This window comes from Cyrtonyx montezumae, unplaced genomic scaffold (genome assembly GCF_038088225.1).
Source record: "Cyrtonyx montezumae isolate F1298 unplaced genomic scaffold, pur_monq_1.0 scaffold_18, whole genome shotgun sequence".
NCBI lineage: Eukaryota > Metazoa > Chordata > Aves > Galliformes > Odontophoridae > Cyrtonyx > Cyrtonyx montezumae.
The window spans coordinates 10,758,106-10,771,710 of NW_027071914.1; the positions used below are offsets into that span (position 1 = coordinate 10,758,106).

General features: G+C 41.3%; 1 protein-coding gene across 1 annotated transcript in view; it reads left to right on the plus strand.

Annotated features, from left to right (window-relative positions):
* The first annotated feature begins 1,000 nt into the window (after positions 1-1,000).
* CLINT1 (clathrin interactor 1) overlaps positions 1,001-13,605 on the plus strand; it is a 48,001-nt gene continuing 35,396 nt past the window's right edge. Inside the window, exon 1 of the mRNA XM_065734681.1 lies at positions 1,001-1,209. Coding sequence (XP_065590753.1) covers positions 1,169-1,209 — 41 coding nt within the window. The 5' untranslated portion in view covers positions 1,001-1,168. The remainder of the gene's footprint in view (positions 1,210-13,605) is intronic.

The following is a 13,605-nucleotide window of genomic DNA, read 5'->3' on the forward strand; positions in this document are numbered from 1 at the left end:
TGTGGTCACCTTAAGAGACATATGTTTATGATTATATGTTGCTCTTAGATAAAGGTTACAAATAAATATTGTAGTTAGGCAAAACACACAAAGAAGAAATAGATATCAAGAAAAAAAAAAGAATAAATTATAGACTAACCATGATACCCAGGCACTCTGCTTTGTCCTGTGATTTGCCAACAGAAGTAGCCAACAGATTTCCACTTCTCTCAAGAAGAAAATCCTCCCTCGTGTCTGTTCATTCAAAACTCACATTGAAAGCAAGCTGATAGAGAACAGAATGAATGCATGTGAAGAAATCCTGATCATAATATCACCTAACTGACTTCAGTCCTTTAATTCCATCCAAGAAGCTGCAATGCCTGTTCACTGCCCCACATAGAGAGTATGTGAAGATGGTCTTCCATGCTTGGTGAAAGCTCTATCCCAGGTGAAACCAGGACACTACATTAAATCAGTTAATGTTCCCAAGGAAGCCATAATGTACGTGGCTCTTCCCTGGGTTTTAGTTGGTTCCTTGTCTTTTTGTAGCACAGCCCTGGTTCCTGTGCATGCTGTGCCCAACTGTGCTGTTTCAGCCAGTGCATGTGCCTCACACTTCTCCCTGCTTTCCTGTGTTGTTCCTCTTGCGGAGTCTTGTAGGTCTTGAGGAGGAATCCAGCAAGTCAAACTCAGGGAAGCGGGTGACCAGTGAAGAAACAGTTGTGAAGACAGAATGCTACTTAGTAATGAGCTCCTTATGTCCAGCCAGGCAGGACTTTAAGCCTGTGTTCTGCGGTTCAACAGCGATTTGGACAGACCTTTCTCGCCCTTGCGCCTCACCTGGCAACAAGGCCAGAGGAAGCGACGCTGCCGAGCTCCGCACTACAACTCCCGGCAGCCCTTGCTCGCAGAGGGGCCCTGCTCCCATCAGGCCTCGCGGGGCCTCCCTGCCTCCCCTGCCCGCTCCGCCGACAGACGGACTACATCTCCCAGCAGGCAGCGTGGCCCTGGACACCTCCATTTCCGGGAGTGGCGCCGCGTCCCTCGGTTGGCAGAGGCGGCGGCTGCCCGGAGCGGGCCTGGCTCGGCGGCGCGGCGGGGGCTGCCCGGAGCGCGGCGTGCGGAGCCTCCTGGGGCCGGCGGCAGAGGGCGGCGAGACCGAGGAGGTCTCCGGACGATCGGCGCCATGCTTAACATGTGGAAAGTGCGGGAGCTGGTAGACAAGGCGTGAGTACGGCGGGGGCTGGGCGGGTGGGGCGGGTGGCCGGGGTGGCTCGGTCGCGTCCCCTCGGCCGGGCCCGCTGTCCCCCCCCGCCTCCCCTCGCAACATGGCCGCTGCCCCTCCCCCTGCTGAGGTGGCCGCCTCACACCCACTCCGTGCCCGGCCGACCCTCGGCCTCGTTGCACTCCCTCCCCGCTCCCGGTGCGGGCCCGGTGCCGCCTGCCCGCCTCCTGCCAGGGCCTGGCCCTTCTGCTGGGCAGCGGCGGCTTGCAGGCAGCCTGTGGCCTTCCCATTATGGCTGGCTGCCTTCCCGGCTCTGCTGGGCTCCTCGGGGCCTTCCACGCTCTCATCGAATGGAGTTTCCCCTTTAGGTGCCCCCCGTTGTCTGTTGAGCTCTCGGGGCTGCGTGCCCCTTTCGACCCGTGAGCCCTCGGTGTCAGTGTGTGCTGCCCTGTGCGCGGCGAAGGATCGGGCACGTCCACTGCAGGAGGAAAGGGTGTGGGGAACCACCTGTATGGCACGAAACCGATGGAGTGCTTCCAAAACGGCCACGTTTGCTAAATCCTTCTCCTTCAGAAGGATCGGGCCCTGCTGCAGTTGTCGTTGATTCACCACCACCCCTGGGCCTTTGGGAGATGGAGTGTGGCAGAGGAGTGAAATCCCAGCCCTTACATTTTTAAGCAATACAGATATTTGCAAGTTTACTTCCTGCTGGCTACCATGCCCATGACGTTGCTGTGGTGTTATCACTGTGTTTTGCTGTCACTCTTTTAAATTTTGCCACGAGGAAGAAAAAATTGCTGTAGTGGGGAGAACGTAATGGAGATTACATTTTACCTCCTTAAATAATATGTCTTTAGGGGGAAACTAGCTGTGCTTTTCCCTGAATTGTTAACTTCTTAAAGAAGTAATTTGCTGAAGTTCTGTAGATGATTACATACCAGATGAGAAAGACTGTGTGCTTTAATAGTTGTGTCTGGGCTTACAAGTCAAAGAGCAAATGTTTTGAAATTGAAGTTCCATTCTGAATTTTAGAAGACATCTAAAGAGTTCTTAACTGTCCTATGTTATGTAGAGTGACCCATAGAGACCCATCTTTGTCCAAATAAAGCAGATTGTTTATTTAAAAAGGGGGGAGGGGGGTGTTGAAGCACGTCGGGAAATTGAACACTATTTACAGATGTCAAAATCAATAGTCTTATTGTGTGTGGTGCTGATTTGTCATCATGTCTTCTCTCTTAAGGCTGCAACTTACAGAATTCTCTACAAAGGAGGCTAAGCAATGTTATCTATCTCATGAATAACTGCTGATCCTAAGTCAGGATAGTACTGGACTTAAACTAGAATATCTCTTTCTTTAAAAGCAATATCATCTATTGGTGTTTGCAGTCTATTTGTATGTTTTCAATGTTGCTACTTCAAACTTTAATCTCTTTACGGTTCCTATTACCTTTACATATTGGTTCTGCATTCAGCTTGTATTTCAGTTTGCTTATCTGTCTTTTAGCTTTATTTGAGTGTTAGGTGGCTGAGGGCTCTCTTGGATCAGAGGTATAGAGATGTGTCGTGGTGAAGGACCTGTATTAAACGTTTTTCAGTGTTTGAAAGTTCAGTAAGCCACAATGCATAGTTGGCCAACAAAATTAATTAATAGTAGGTTTACTTCAATGAAAAAGTTGAAAATAGTAGATGAGCTATTAGATTTAAATTGGTCTGTGATGTGACAGAATGCTTTGTGTTTTGTTCCCATTTGCTAATGTCACTGTTCTTAGCTTCTAATTTAACTCCATGCCTTCAATTTTATGTACCTTCTTCAGTTATCATCAGTCAGTAACAGCTCATTTCCAATGGGGATTTTTGAAGACATTTGGGTCTTAAACCACGTCACTAATATAGCTTCTGTGTGCCCAGTAAAACTTGCTTGTCCTACATTTTATTCTTGCAGCTTCTGAATTAATGCTGAACTCTTTCACTCTCCAGTTTCTTGCCAGGTACTGCGTGCAGTGAGTGGAGGATATGTGGGATAAGACTTGAGTTTCTGTCTGGTTGGCTTGTGCTTAGAAGTTGTAGACCTAAACTTTTTTTTTCTTTCTGGTGGAATAAGTTTTGTTTCATGTTATAAATTAACTTTAGAAGGCAGCTTTTCACTTGTATGAGTTCTTCTTGAGTAGGTCAAAGCTAAACTTGATAGTGAACAGATGCAGCCCTCCATGATCAGCTTGTTCCTTCTGCAACTGCAAACGTGGTTCGAATGAGAGGTTTCTGATGGCTCGGTAAAAGTCCAGGGTGGTGCGTGATGTAAAACTAGCGAGTGAGCTGACATTTCTGAGTCACTGCTGAACTAATGTAGCAGGCTTTTTGTTGAATTCTGTGTTGTCGTAGACAGGGTACGTTTGCAGAAGAAACATGCAGCCATCACAGCCCAAGTACTGTGCAAAAGGCAGCCAGTTTTTCTGACCTAATGAGCTGCATACCAGCATCTTAATATGACAGAGCACAGAAGCACATGCCACATACTTTGCATAGTTGGAAGGAGTGTGAGCTCTAAGAATATTTTGTAGCTGAGAAGTATGCCGGTCACCTGCTGGGCCACTGCTCTGTTGCGTTATAGGTTTTGCAGCTTTGTCTCTCAATGACTGATAACAGAAGTCCTGGATGTTCTGTGGCTCTTACAGCAGTGAGTTCACATTACCCAATTCCCACTCTGAAATAGCTCTGTGGTTATGATGCAGCTTGGATGTAAACATTACATAGGAACTGTGTGTGAGCCACGTGAGACTTAGGATCTGCAAGCTGGCTTGTGTCTGTGTTGAATTGTTCAACTTTTATTGGTGTAAATACATCAATAGTTTGAAAATCAAACCAGCAGAGGCCCAACCAAGTATTTCTGTGCAATGTGTAAAAAGCTGCATGGGTGAAAGGAGCTGCAGTTCTTCTGGAGTCCTGGATATTGAAATCTAGAGTATTATGCAACTTTGCAACTTCCTTTTTTAATCCTGTTAGACAAGTATGTTTTGTGCTTTGCATTCCTTGTAAAATTTCTAGGGGAGTTTTACCAAGAAAACTCCATGTCATTTTCAAAAGAAAGCAAGGAATATTTAAAATCCTTTTGAAAGTGATTTTTAAATTGGATGGAGCAGGAAGATTAGCTTGGTCTTGTAGCCAGTTTTGAAAAATAGGCCATCACATCTTTCTTTAGCTTCGAGTTGCCTTTTCCCAAAGGAGGATCTCCACGTTCTTATTCTCATGGAAGGTACACTGCTTGTATAGCACAGGGTTCCTATACTTAAGGCAGAGGACAGCATTTAAGCAAATACAGTTAGCTAAGCCAGTCGGTCTTCTCATAGAAGTAATTCCTCTATTAGTGTGAGGTGTGATTGTAACTTAGTGTTTTTGCTTGTTTCTGTCACAGACATGTAGATCACAGTGAGATTAGGTTTGTGTTATGATTTGTGTAGTCATTTTGTTGGAAACTATTCCCTTTCTTAGCTTTTGTGATCTGTTAAACATGTGACCTTAGATCCACACATCAAAAGGTGAGAAACTATTTAAATAGAAACAGGATTAAGAGGATAGGCCTGCATAATCCAAATGCTCACTTGAATTTGTTAAGGTGGGTGAGAATGTTGTCACTGAGTTTTTGAGCTTCTTGGATGCATATGGAAGAGGAGAGTGTGAATTTCTTGCCAGCATTAGGAATGTGACAGCTGCTATCATCCTGATTTTTTTTTTCTTTCTCTGTCTCCCTCTTTTAGTTCAGTTGTTGGTCCCCTTAGCCAAAGTCCTAGCTGCTTTGCTGGTACTCCTCATAGCCACACCTTGTTATGACTGAGCAGGAATGTGTTGGCACTCCCTCACGGTGAGGAGTGGAAGTGTTACAAAGCTATGCTTTCATACATTTTGCAAGCTTGACAAATTGCCCAAGTATAATGTAAACTATTTTTAAATGGAGAGCAGACTCTTGCTTAGAACTTTTAGAACTGATTGTAATGTTTGTACAAGTGCTGAATGCTCGAAGCATTTATACTCCTGAGAATTTATTTGTGGAGTTAGGCACTAGGGTCCTCTATAGTTTGTTCCGATTTTACGTTAGAAACCCTTCCTTCTTGAATGGGTTTAAGTGGAAAGGGAAGAGCTGGGGGAGCTGCTGTCATCAGCTGCAGTACAGCTGGATAGAGAACTTCTAGTTAATGAACAGCATGTTTTCCTTAGTGTTTCTAATTGTACAAGCTATAAAGAGAATGGTAAAATCTTGGTAAAACAGTGGACAATTGCTTTGGTATTCATTGCAGTTTTTAGCTGTTGTAGCCTAGAGCAGTGCATGCAAATTAGATGTTGTTCTTCAGCTGAGGAGTAGTGGTTTTTGGGTTAATCCTGCTTCACAAATAAGGAAAACTGCAAAGATAGATGTGTTGATCTAACTTGCAAAGGGTTGATAATATTTACAACTCTGGGAGTCAGCAAATCCAGCCTTTTATTGTTGCCTTCTAGCTCATGTAATGTCTGCATTATACTTACTAATATGGTAAATACGTACCAGTAACTTACCCTGTAATTACAGTCTTACAGTTAAATGTCAGTAGCTTATTGCCTATGGTATGCTCACGTTTGACTGAAGTATAAGTAGGATCCTACTTGTTACTAAGCTGGGGAGGGTTTAAATCTTCTTGCCTATTTTTTTTTTAATTTTATTTTTCAATGTGCTGATAATTGTTCTTATTTACTTGTCATTTTCTTATGGTACAGGAGTTAGTCCATCTGGACTATTGAGCTCATCTGTAAATGAGGTGGTTCTTTGCTGGTTTAGTAGTAGCTGGTATGATGGTAAATGATCTGTGATCTGATATATCCAGTAAAAGGGTAAATAACTGTCTAACACTAGTCCATTGTTATCTGACCTTCCAGTAAACTCCCTTGCTCTAGTTCCAGGATCATTTAATTTTCTCGATATTTAAGATTTATTTTGGTTTGCACAAGCAAGATCTTCAGAGCAATGAACATTTTCATTGTTTTATGTAAGGGACAGTTAACCCTCGCTGCATGAGTTATCCTCCTATTGCTGCTTAAGAGATGTCCTGCTGATAACTGCTTTAAGAACAGCATTTAGTGTCATTATTACAAGCAAGGTGATGATTATTATCTCCAGTCCTACAAGGACTTGTCTTCTACCCAGTTAGCAGAAGATGAGTGTGAGAGAGTAGTCTTCAGAATGCATAGGAAAGCTGTATTTTCACATTATCTGGCTCTGCAGCAATGTGGCTGTGCCTGCCAAGTGTTTGTCACAGCACTTGGTTCCTAGGGCTTTCCTCCTTCTTTTAAAAACTTAAAACAAAAGAACAAAAAACCCCCAATGATTGTTGTTTGGTTTTTTAAAATATATGTATAATTCAGCAATAAAAATAGTTGTAGTCTTTAGAGCGTGTAATTTAGTATTGGTGATAAGCATCTCTGAAAGTATCATACTCTGTTATCTCACGTACATAGATATGTCATTCTCCTGCTTGAATATTCAGTTAATAGTGTAATCAAAAGTTAGCAAATACTGCAAGCTGTAGTTTATGTTAAGAGTAAATGTAAGATAAACGATGACCAAGTAGACATTTCATCAACATACTCCTTAAAGCAGTGCTTTTGTTAGTGCTCATTTAAATGTATCATTACCCTTCTATGCCCCATGGAAGGTAACAAAAGCGTGCTCTGTATTAGGCATTATGTATGTACACAGACATTATCTATTTTCAGAGAATGTAAATGATGTGTGTTCAAGAACTTTTGTCTACTTGAAGTATTTTTGAAACACGATTTTGCATTACCTTGCCAGAACTAAAACTAGGCCTCTGCTTTCTTGGTCAGTAAATAAGTCAAAGCTACTCCGACGTACATGGCTGCCACCAAGTCAAGTGGATCGTGGTACCCAGCTCAGTTCTGTGCTAATATTTTGCTTATTTGAATATTTCTTAATCGGGGTATAATTACTTTCAAAGCATATTGAAAATGTGGGTGAGATGTTGAAGCATGAGTGAAGAATCGCTTTGTAGGATGGTAGTTTAGATTGTGAACATGTGACTGAGTCTCCTCTTGTTATTGCCCTGAAATCTCACACTATCAACACTACAGCGAATTATGGAAATGGAGTCTATGCCACGAAGTCTTAGGTTGTAGTTTCACAGTCAGAGTAGATGTGGGCTGGGGTTTCACAGCCTTCTGTCTGCCACAGGCTGCTGGCACTAGCATACTTTCTGCTTGATTGGAGAGTATCTCTCGGACTAACCAGTTGTTTTTGCCAGTTTAATTCTCCTCTGGATCAGTTCCCTGGTATTGTTAATTCCATGGTTGCACAAATGTTCATACTGGCATAAAAGAAGGAATTTGGGTAAGAGTGCCTGGGGATAAAGGAGGGAGGGCAGAGTACACGTTAAAGTGTACTTGAGCTGCACTGTTAGGATGCAATTTCACAGTTTGAGGAGCTCTAGGTGATCCTTCTGCTGAAGGAGAATGCCCCACTCTTATACCTGGCCATTTGTAGTCAGTGCATCCTTAATTCTGCTGCTGTTAGTTCAGTATTTGCTTGTGCTAGCTTGCTGATATGACTGATACGGCTTAAAAACAGAAACCAACCACTGCCTTCTGTGGTTAACATTCAGTTTGGCAGTGTGCTACATAAGCAGCTGCTTATGACACCGTAAGTGCTTGTGTTGAAGGGGAAAGGACTGGAAGATAGGGTGGGGCCTTGTTATGGTAAAGCACTTAAATCATTTTGGAAATTGCCCTGTTAATGGTTTGTTGCTTGCAAAGCTTCTCTAAAAGGTGGCAAGTCTAAGTTCTCAGTTGAGATTTATTAAGGTTGCTTCTCTTTTTGGATATCACTACTTCTAGTTCCTGACCTAACCTTCCTATGTTCGTATCACTGTTGTGCAGGAGAATATGCATCACCAGGCTTGGTTTTGCTCTCAGGTCCCAAATTAGTGAGAGAGGATGTAAATTGAAATAGACAGCTGTCCTGTGTGATCCTATTTTGAATGATTCCAGCTGGAAGTGCTCTTGGGATGTGACAGCTATGCTAGAACTTCATGTGAGAGCCATGCTTTATTTTCAAGTTAAAAGTGTAGCTAATTATATTAGAAGTACTGGTGGCATGTATTTCAGTTATTATAGAGTAGTATGAATGGTACTCTGTAGACTGTCGTTTAAAATAAATTGCTTTTTTTTTGTGTTTGATTTGTCATTTAAAATCAAATGTGACAGACGCAGCATCTTTATTGTGTATCTGTGTGTTTTAAGGTAACTGCCATGCTGATGTTACATACTCTTCCCTCCCTTCCTCCAGGTAATGTCCTGTCCTAAATGGTTAAATACTGACTGCGCGCCTAATAGATATTACCTGGTTCATTTGAGATACAATTAGAAATATTAGTTATATTCAGCTTGTGTAATGAGTCTGACCTGTGTTTTCTCAATCTATTGTAATAATAATGAGACCCATTGGGAATTAGGGAGCATGGTTTTTGTTTGCTAGGTCCTGACTCATAACAATAACTGTTTTTTCTTGTTGGTTGGTCACCAATCCCTCATGTGGTATAGAACCAGTCTCTGTATGTATAACCTATTCAGTGTTCCCTCAAGACAAAACTTCATTTAGTAGAACTGCATCCCTTTGTGATTCTTGGGAGGGATTTTGTGCTCAATGGCAGTATTCACTTGGAGGTTTCTGTAGATTCAATTTGAATGTAAAGAGAAAAGACTTTTGATGACATTCAACGATTTTATTGGAGTTGCTCTAGGTAGGTGCTTGTTTCTGAAAAATAAATTCTTATTAACATTTCTATCTGTGAATAGAGCTGGTACTTTAGTGATTGCTGTCACTTCTAATTATTCCTGTTTTGCTGATTATTTAGTTACTTTGGCTGTTCCTCCATTTAAAGAGAGGTGGGGAGAAGCCCTCTCTTCAAAAGTGTTTACTCTGTAAACGTGTTATCACAGCAGTCTCTTGCTGCCAATAGATGTTTGAGTTTCTTGGGAGAGCTCGAAAACTTAGTGCTAATAGGCTACTAATTAGAAAGTAGATTCCCTTCGCCTTTAAACTGCCGTGTCAGGTTTTTGTTAGTTACAAACTGTAATCTTCTTTTGTAACTATCTGCATAAGATCATAACGTTCTAGTAATCTTACTGTTAGTGAGTTGAATGAATTGCTACTCTATTGAACCATAGTGAAATTGGTGTTTTAAGTACTTTGTTTAATTTGAAATTATCATTTATGTGTGGACAGGAACTAAAAACTGGAGCTCCAAGGCAAGTGAAACAGCTCTTGTTACCTTTTTAGAATGTGTTACTCGATCTCCTGGAGGAACCAGTTTAACAAATGATACCTATGAAAGGAGAGGAAGCATCGTTATTCTCCACAAATAAATATGGCTTGGCATTTTGAAAGTTAATTTGTATATAATTTGCCAAACTCGTTCCAAAAGAAGAACACTTGGTTTGTATAAAAATGCCTGCTGGTGAACTTGTGGGATTTAGGTTTCCAAGCTGCCCTTTTTATGTAATAGGAGGTGTCACTTTGAAGAATACAATGAATGTTAATACTGTAATTCTGGTATCTTAATACTTCACTTACTCTGAATGGTGTGTTCTTATTGCTTTGCCCATTTCATTTTGGATATTCTGCTGTGAATAGCTGTAGAAGGGCACTCAGCTGTTAATAATTAACCACTGTTTCCTTATAGGTTAAGTTACTTTGTCCAGATTACAATAGCATAAGGATTTCTGAGTTGTAACCAGCCTTCACGGGAAACTGAATAGCAAAAGAAAATAGGTGCTAAAATAATTTAATCTGTTCAGGATTGTGATGACTGTTTTTTTTATTCTTGATGGACTTACTGCAGGAAAAGAATGTAGTCATTCAAGTTCATTTAAGGGTGGACAATCTGAAGCAGGAAAAGATGAGATTTTTAGTAAGTGGCTGCAGTGTAGTAAACTGAAAGCTAAGTTGTTATGACAGTTGTAGGGACATTATTTGCAAAAAACATAAATTTAAATGTTTTTTTTTTTTTTTGAAATGTTGATGTTTGCTTTCCTGTTACTTTTTTTTTTCCTCACAGCAATAATTCTGGTGCAGTTGAGAATAAAACCTGACAGAATAAGGGATAGTGAGCACAGACTAACATGCATATTCAATTCCTATACATGAGAAACCACTTTTTTTTAGTGTGAGGGAGGCTGAATGCTGGATGGAGCAGGAATACTGGAGCAACTGCTCATTACCTGAACCAGATGTCGCAAAACTTAATTATAATTATACTGAAAACAACAGGAGATGCTAACACACTTAGAGAACCTCAAGCTGATGAAGAAAATATTTTTTATGAATCTGTGGTAAGAGATGTACATGTGATATGAATGATTTCAGTCTTCTGAACTTAATACAAGACAAGTGGCGTATGGTGGTAAACCTTGGCTCTTTTCCTTCCAGAAGTTTCTGTGTTAAGTCTCTTGCCAATGTCCCATTTAAAACTGTGAGGATAGCAAGGCTGTGCTCTGGGCCAAGCACCAAATAACACAAGAAGGACTGAACGAATGAGCACTGCACTGAAGAAAAATTTTCCAGACCATACTGTGTCAGCCGGTCCAAATACCTGTGAAAATGGAGTTCAGGGCTGAAGGAGTGAGGTCTGTCATGGTTTTATGATTTTTGGTACTGGTATTCCACATCATAACATCATGTAGTGCATTTAGAGTTAGAGTTAATGCTCCAGCTCTGTGGATCATCGATAGTTCCAGGTATACCTGTCTCAGAAGAGAAGAAGAACTCCATTCCCCAGAGGACTTTGCGATGCTTTGCGTTCTTACGTGTTTACGCTCAGAAGGAAAGATAAAAACTGTCTGCGGTCACAGGACACTCTCTTTCCTTTGGGATGGACTCAGCAGTGGGTGCTCGCTGCCGTCCGCCTTCAGCATTAGCGTAAGGCCTTTGGTTTATAGGACACTCGCTCATTTTATTTGATTTATTAGCTTTAATTCCAATTATATTGTATTATATTGTGTTATTTTGCTTTCCGATATCTTATTTAGTAAATTAGCTTTCCTCCTCAGATCGTTGCCGCTGTTTTGTTTCTAGGCCCATCTCCCTTTTCCATTTTCCCTTTCCCCCTTCCCCTTTCCTGGGGCGTGGGTCCGTGGGTCCCCCGCACCAATCGTCACGGAACCGGGCCGAATCTGCCCGTAAACCGTTGACAAGGTCCAGAGCAAGAATAGAATAGGAAGAGGGCTGTATTGCTTTATATTTTCCCACCAAATGTGGGGTGTTGAAAAGGCAGCATGGGCAGGAGATGTGATAGCAATGAGTGACTGACTCAACATGTGGTGTGTAGATTTACATACACGTTACAATGTGTTATACTGAGAACCATGCCTATTTAGATGATTGGTGATTTAGTTTAACAACCAGCTATCAGGAAGACAAAAGTAGTGAAATGTGACTCGATCCTGAGGTGTGCATTGATTCTGGCTCAGGGTATTCCTTTGAGCACCACTCTGTAATAATGAATGTAACTTAGTTAAAATTCTTTTTGTGAGCAACAGAAGAAGAAGAAACTTATGTTAATTTTTCAAAATGGAATCCTTGGAGATGATATGCAGATGATAATATATCGGGGTACAAAGCAAAATGATTATCACTTCTCAAAGACACTGATGAAAGAGAAATGGTATTGTTAAAGGGAGATTTATTTCCTTTCCTGAGGAAATAAAACACATTCCTGATTTTCTTTAGGAAGCTGAAGTGTTGTCTGCTTGAGGGAAGAAGCAAAGTGCAGAGTTGCTGATATTGCTACATAAAACACGTGTGGCTTGTGAACAAGTTTGAACAGTTTGCAGAAGGAATATGTCCTACTTCAGAGTGCATCAGAAGCAAGAAGGCTTTAGGACTCTTGGATGCTGAAGAAGGATAAGAGAAAGGTGAAAGCAGGAGAGCTCCATGATTTCTTTTCCCCTGGCTTTATACTGTTGGAGGCCAACAGTGTATTCTATGGAGTTATCACTGCACATTTGCTCTACTTTTTTACACTCTCAGGGATTAGGATACTGAACAGGTTTGTCTTTGCGTGTGGCTCTGCTTGTATTAAAAAGGTAGGAAGTACTCCCTGGGAGAATGAAGTCTTATTTCCACTTTATTTTTTTAAGGTGTTGAATTTCTTATTTTAAGTGTTAGCAGGGTGAGGTGCAGGAAAAGGCTTTGGTTTTTAACTGTTTCTTTTCTAGCAAAAGGGTGAGTCTTGGAGAGGTGGACAACAAATTTCAGTGGCTTTATGTTCCTTTTTTACGGTTCTGTGTAATGGAGTCAAGAGCGAAGTTCTCAGACTGCACGGGGTATGTCTGGATTGTAGTTAAGGTTGATGTCATCCTCAAATTGTCTGATAAATGTAATGGTCTGTTGTGGATTAGATTTTGGTATTGGATATGGAAGAAAACACTGCAGATACATTAGAACTATTGAGTGAAGCAGTTACTGTAGTGCTCCATGGAAAAACTCTTGCTTTCAGCATGAGCCAGTGAGTAAGCAGTAAGGCTGTAAGGAGCCAATTTTGAGAAGGGAAGCTGATCAACTTTTCTACAGTGACATCAGCATTCAGTTTCTGGTTTTATTTTGTTATCATAAAAAAAAAAAGCTTGAAATGAGATGTTAAGGGTTTTTTTTATGAACATCAGCAATTGTGAAATTAATTCTAGACTGTTTAGAAATAAGATCAGTAAATTATAGTGTGATTCATCTTAGAAAAACTGAGACAAAAATGTTGGTTTCAACTGTCTCTCTGTTATCTCCTGCATAGCATCTGAAAGACATATGAATAATGAACCTGTAATTGGATAACTTTGTGTAAACTACTGCTACCTTCTTCCACTCCAGAAAGTGCAGTGCAGCTTCTGTCTTAAGACAGAGACATTTTCTAGGACACAAGGCTATATCGAAACAGCAGTTGCAGGTGTTTTTGTTTAGTTGCTTCTCCTGCTGCTTAGACAGTACATCTGAATTCTGAGATGCATTTCTCAGGCATTTGTAGGTAATGTGACTGATAGATAACTACATTGCCGATGAAGTGCAAAGCTGTACTCAGCTCTGTAGCTGAAGGCAGAGGGGAGCTGCAAGCCTAATCTGGGCCTGCTCTGAGAAAAGCTTTTAACAGGTGCTCATTGTTGGTTTGGAGGGGTTACTGGGAGTGAGGTTTATCCCACACAAAATGCTTGCAGAAGGTTCATGCTGTGAAGTCCAGGAGTACACATGGTGTTGTAGTGCTGAAGTGATGTTATACTAGCAGCGAATGATCAGATGAGAGCTTCAATGTCATTGTTTAAATTTTAATCATCTCTCCCTAGTGGAACAGCTAGCCTGTGTTTAGAGTAATGCT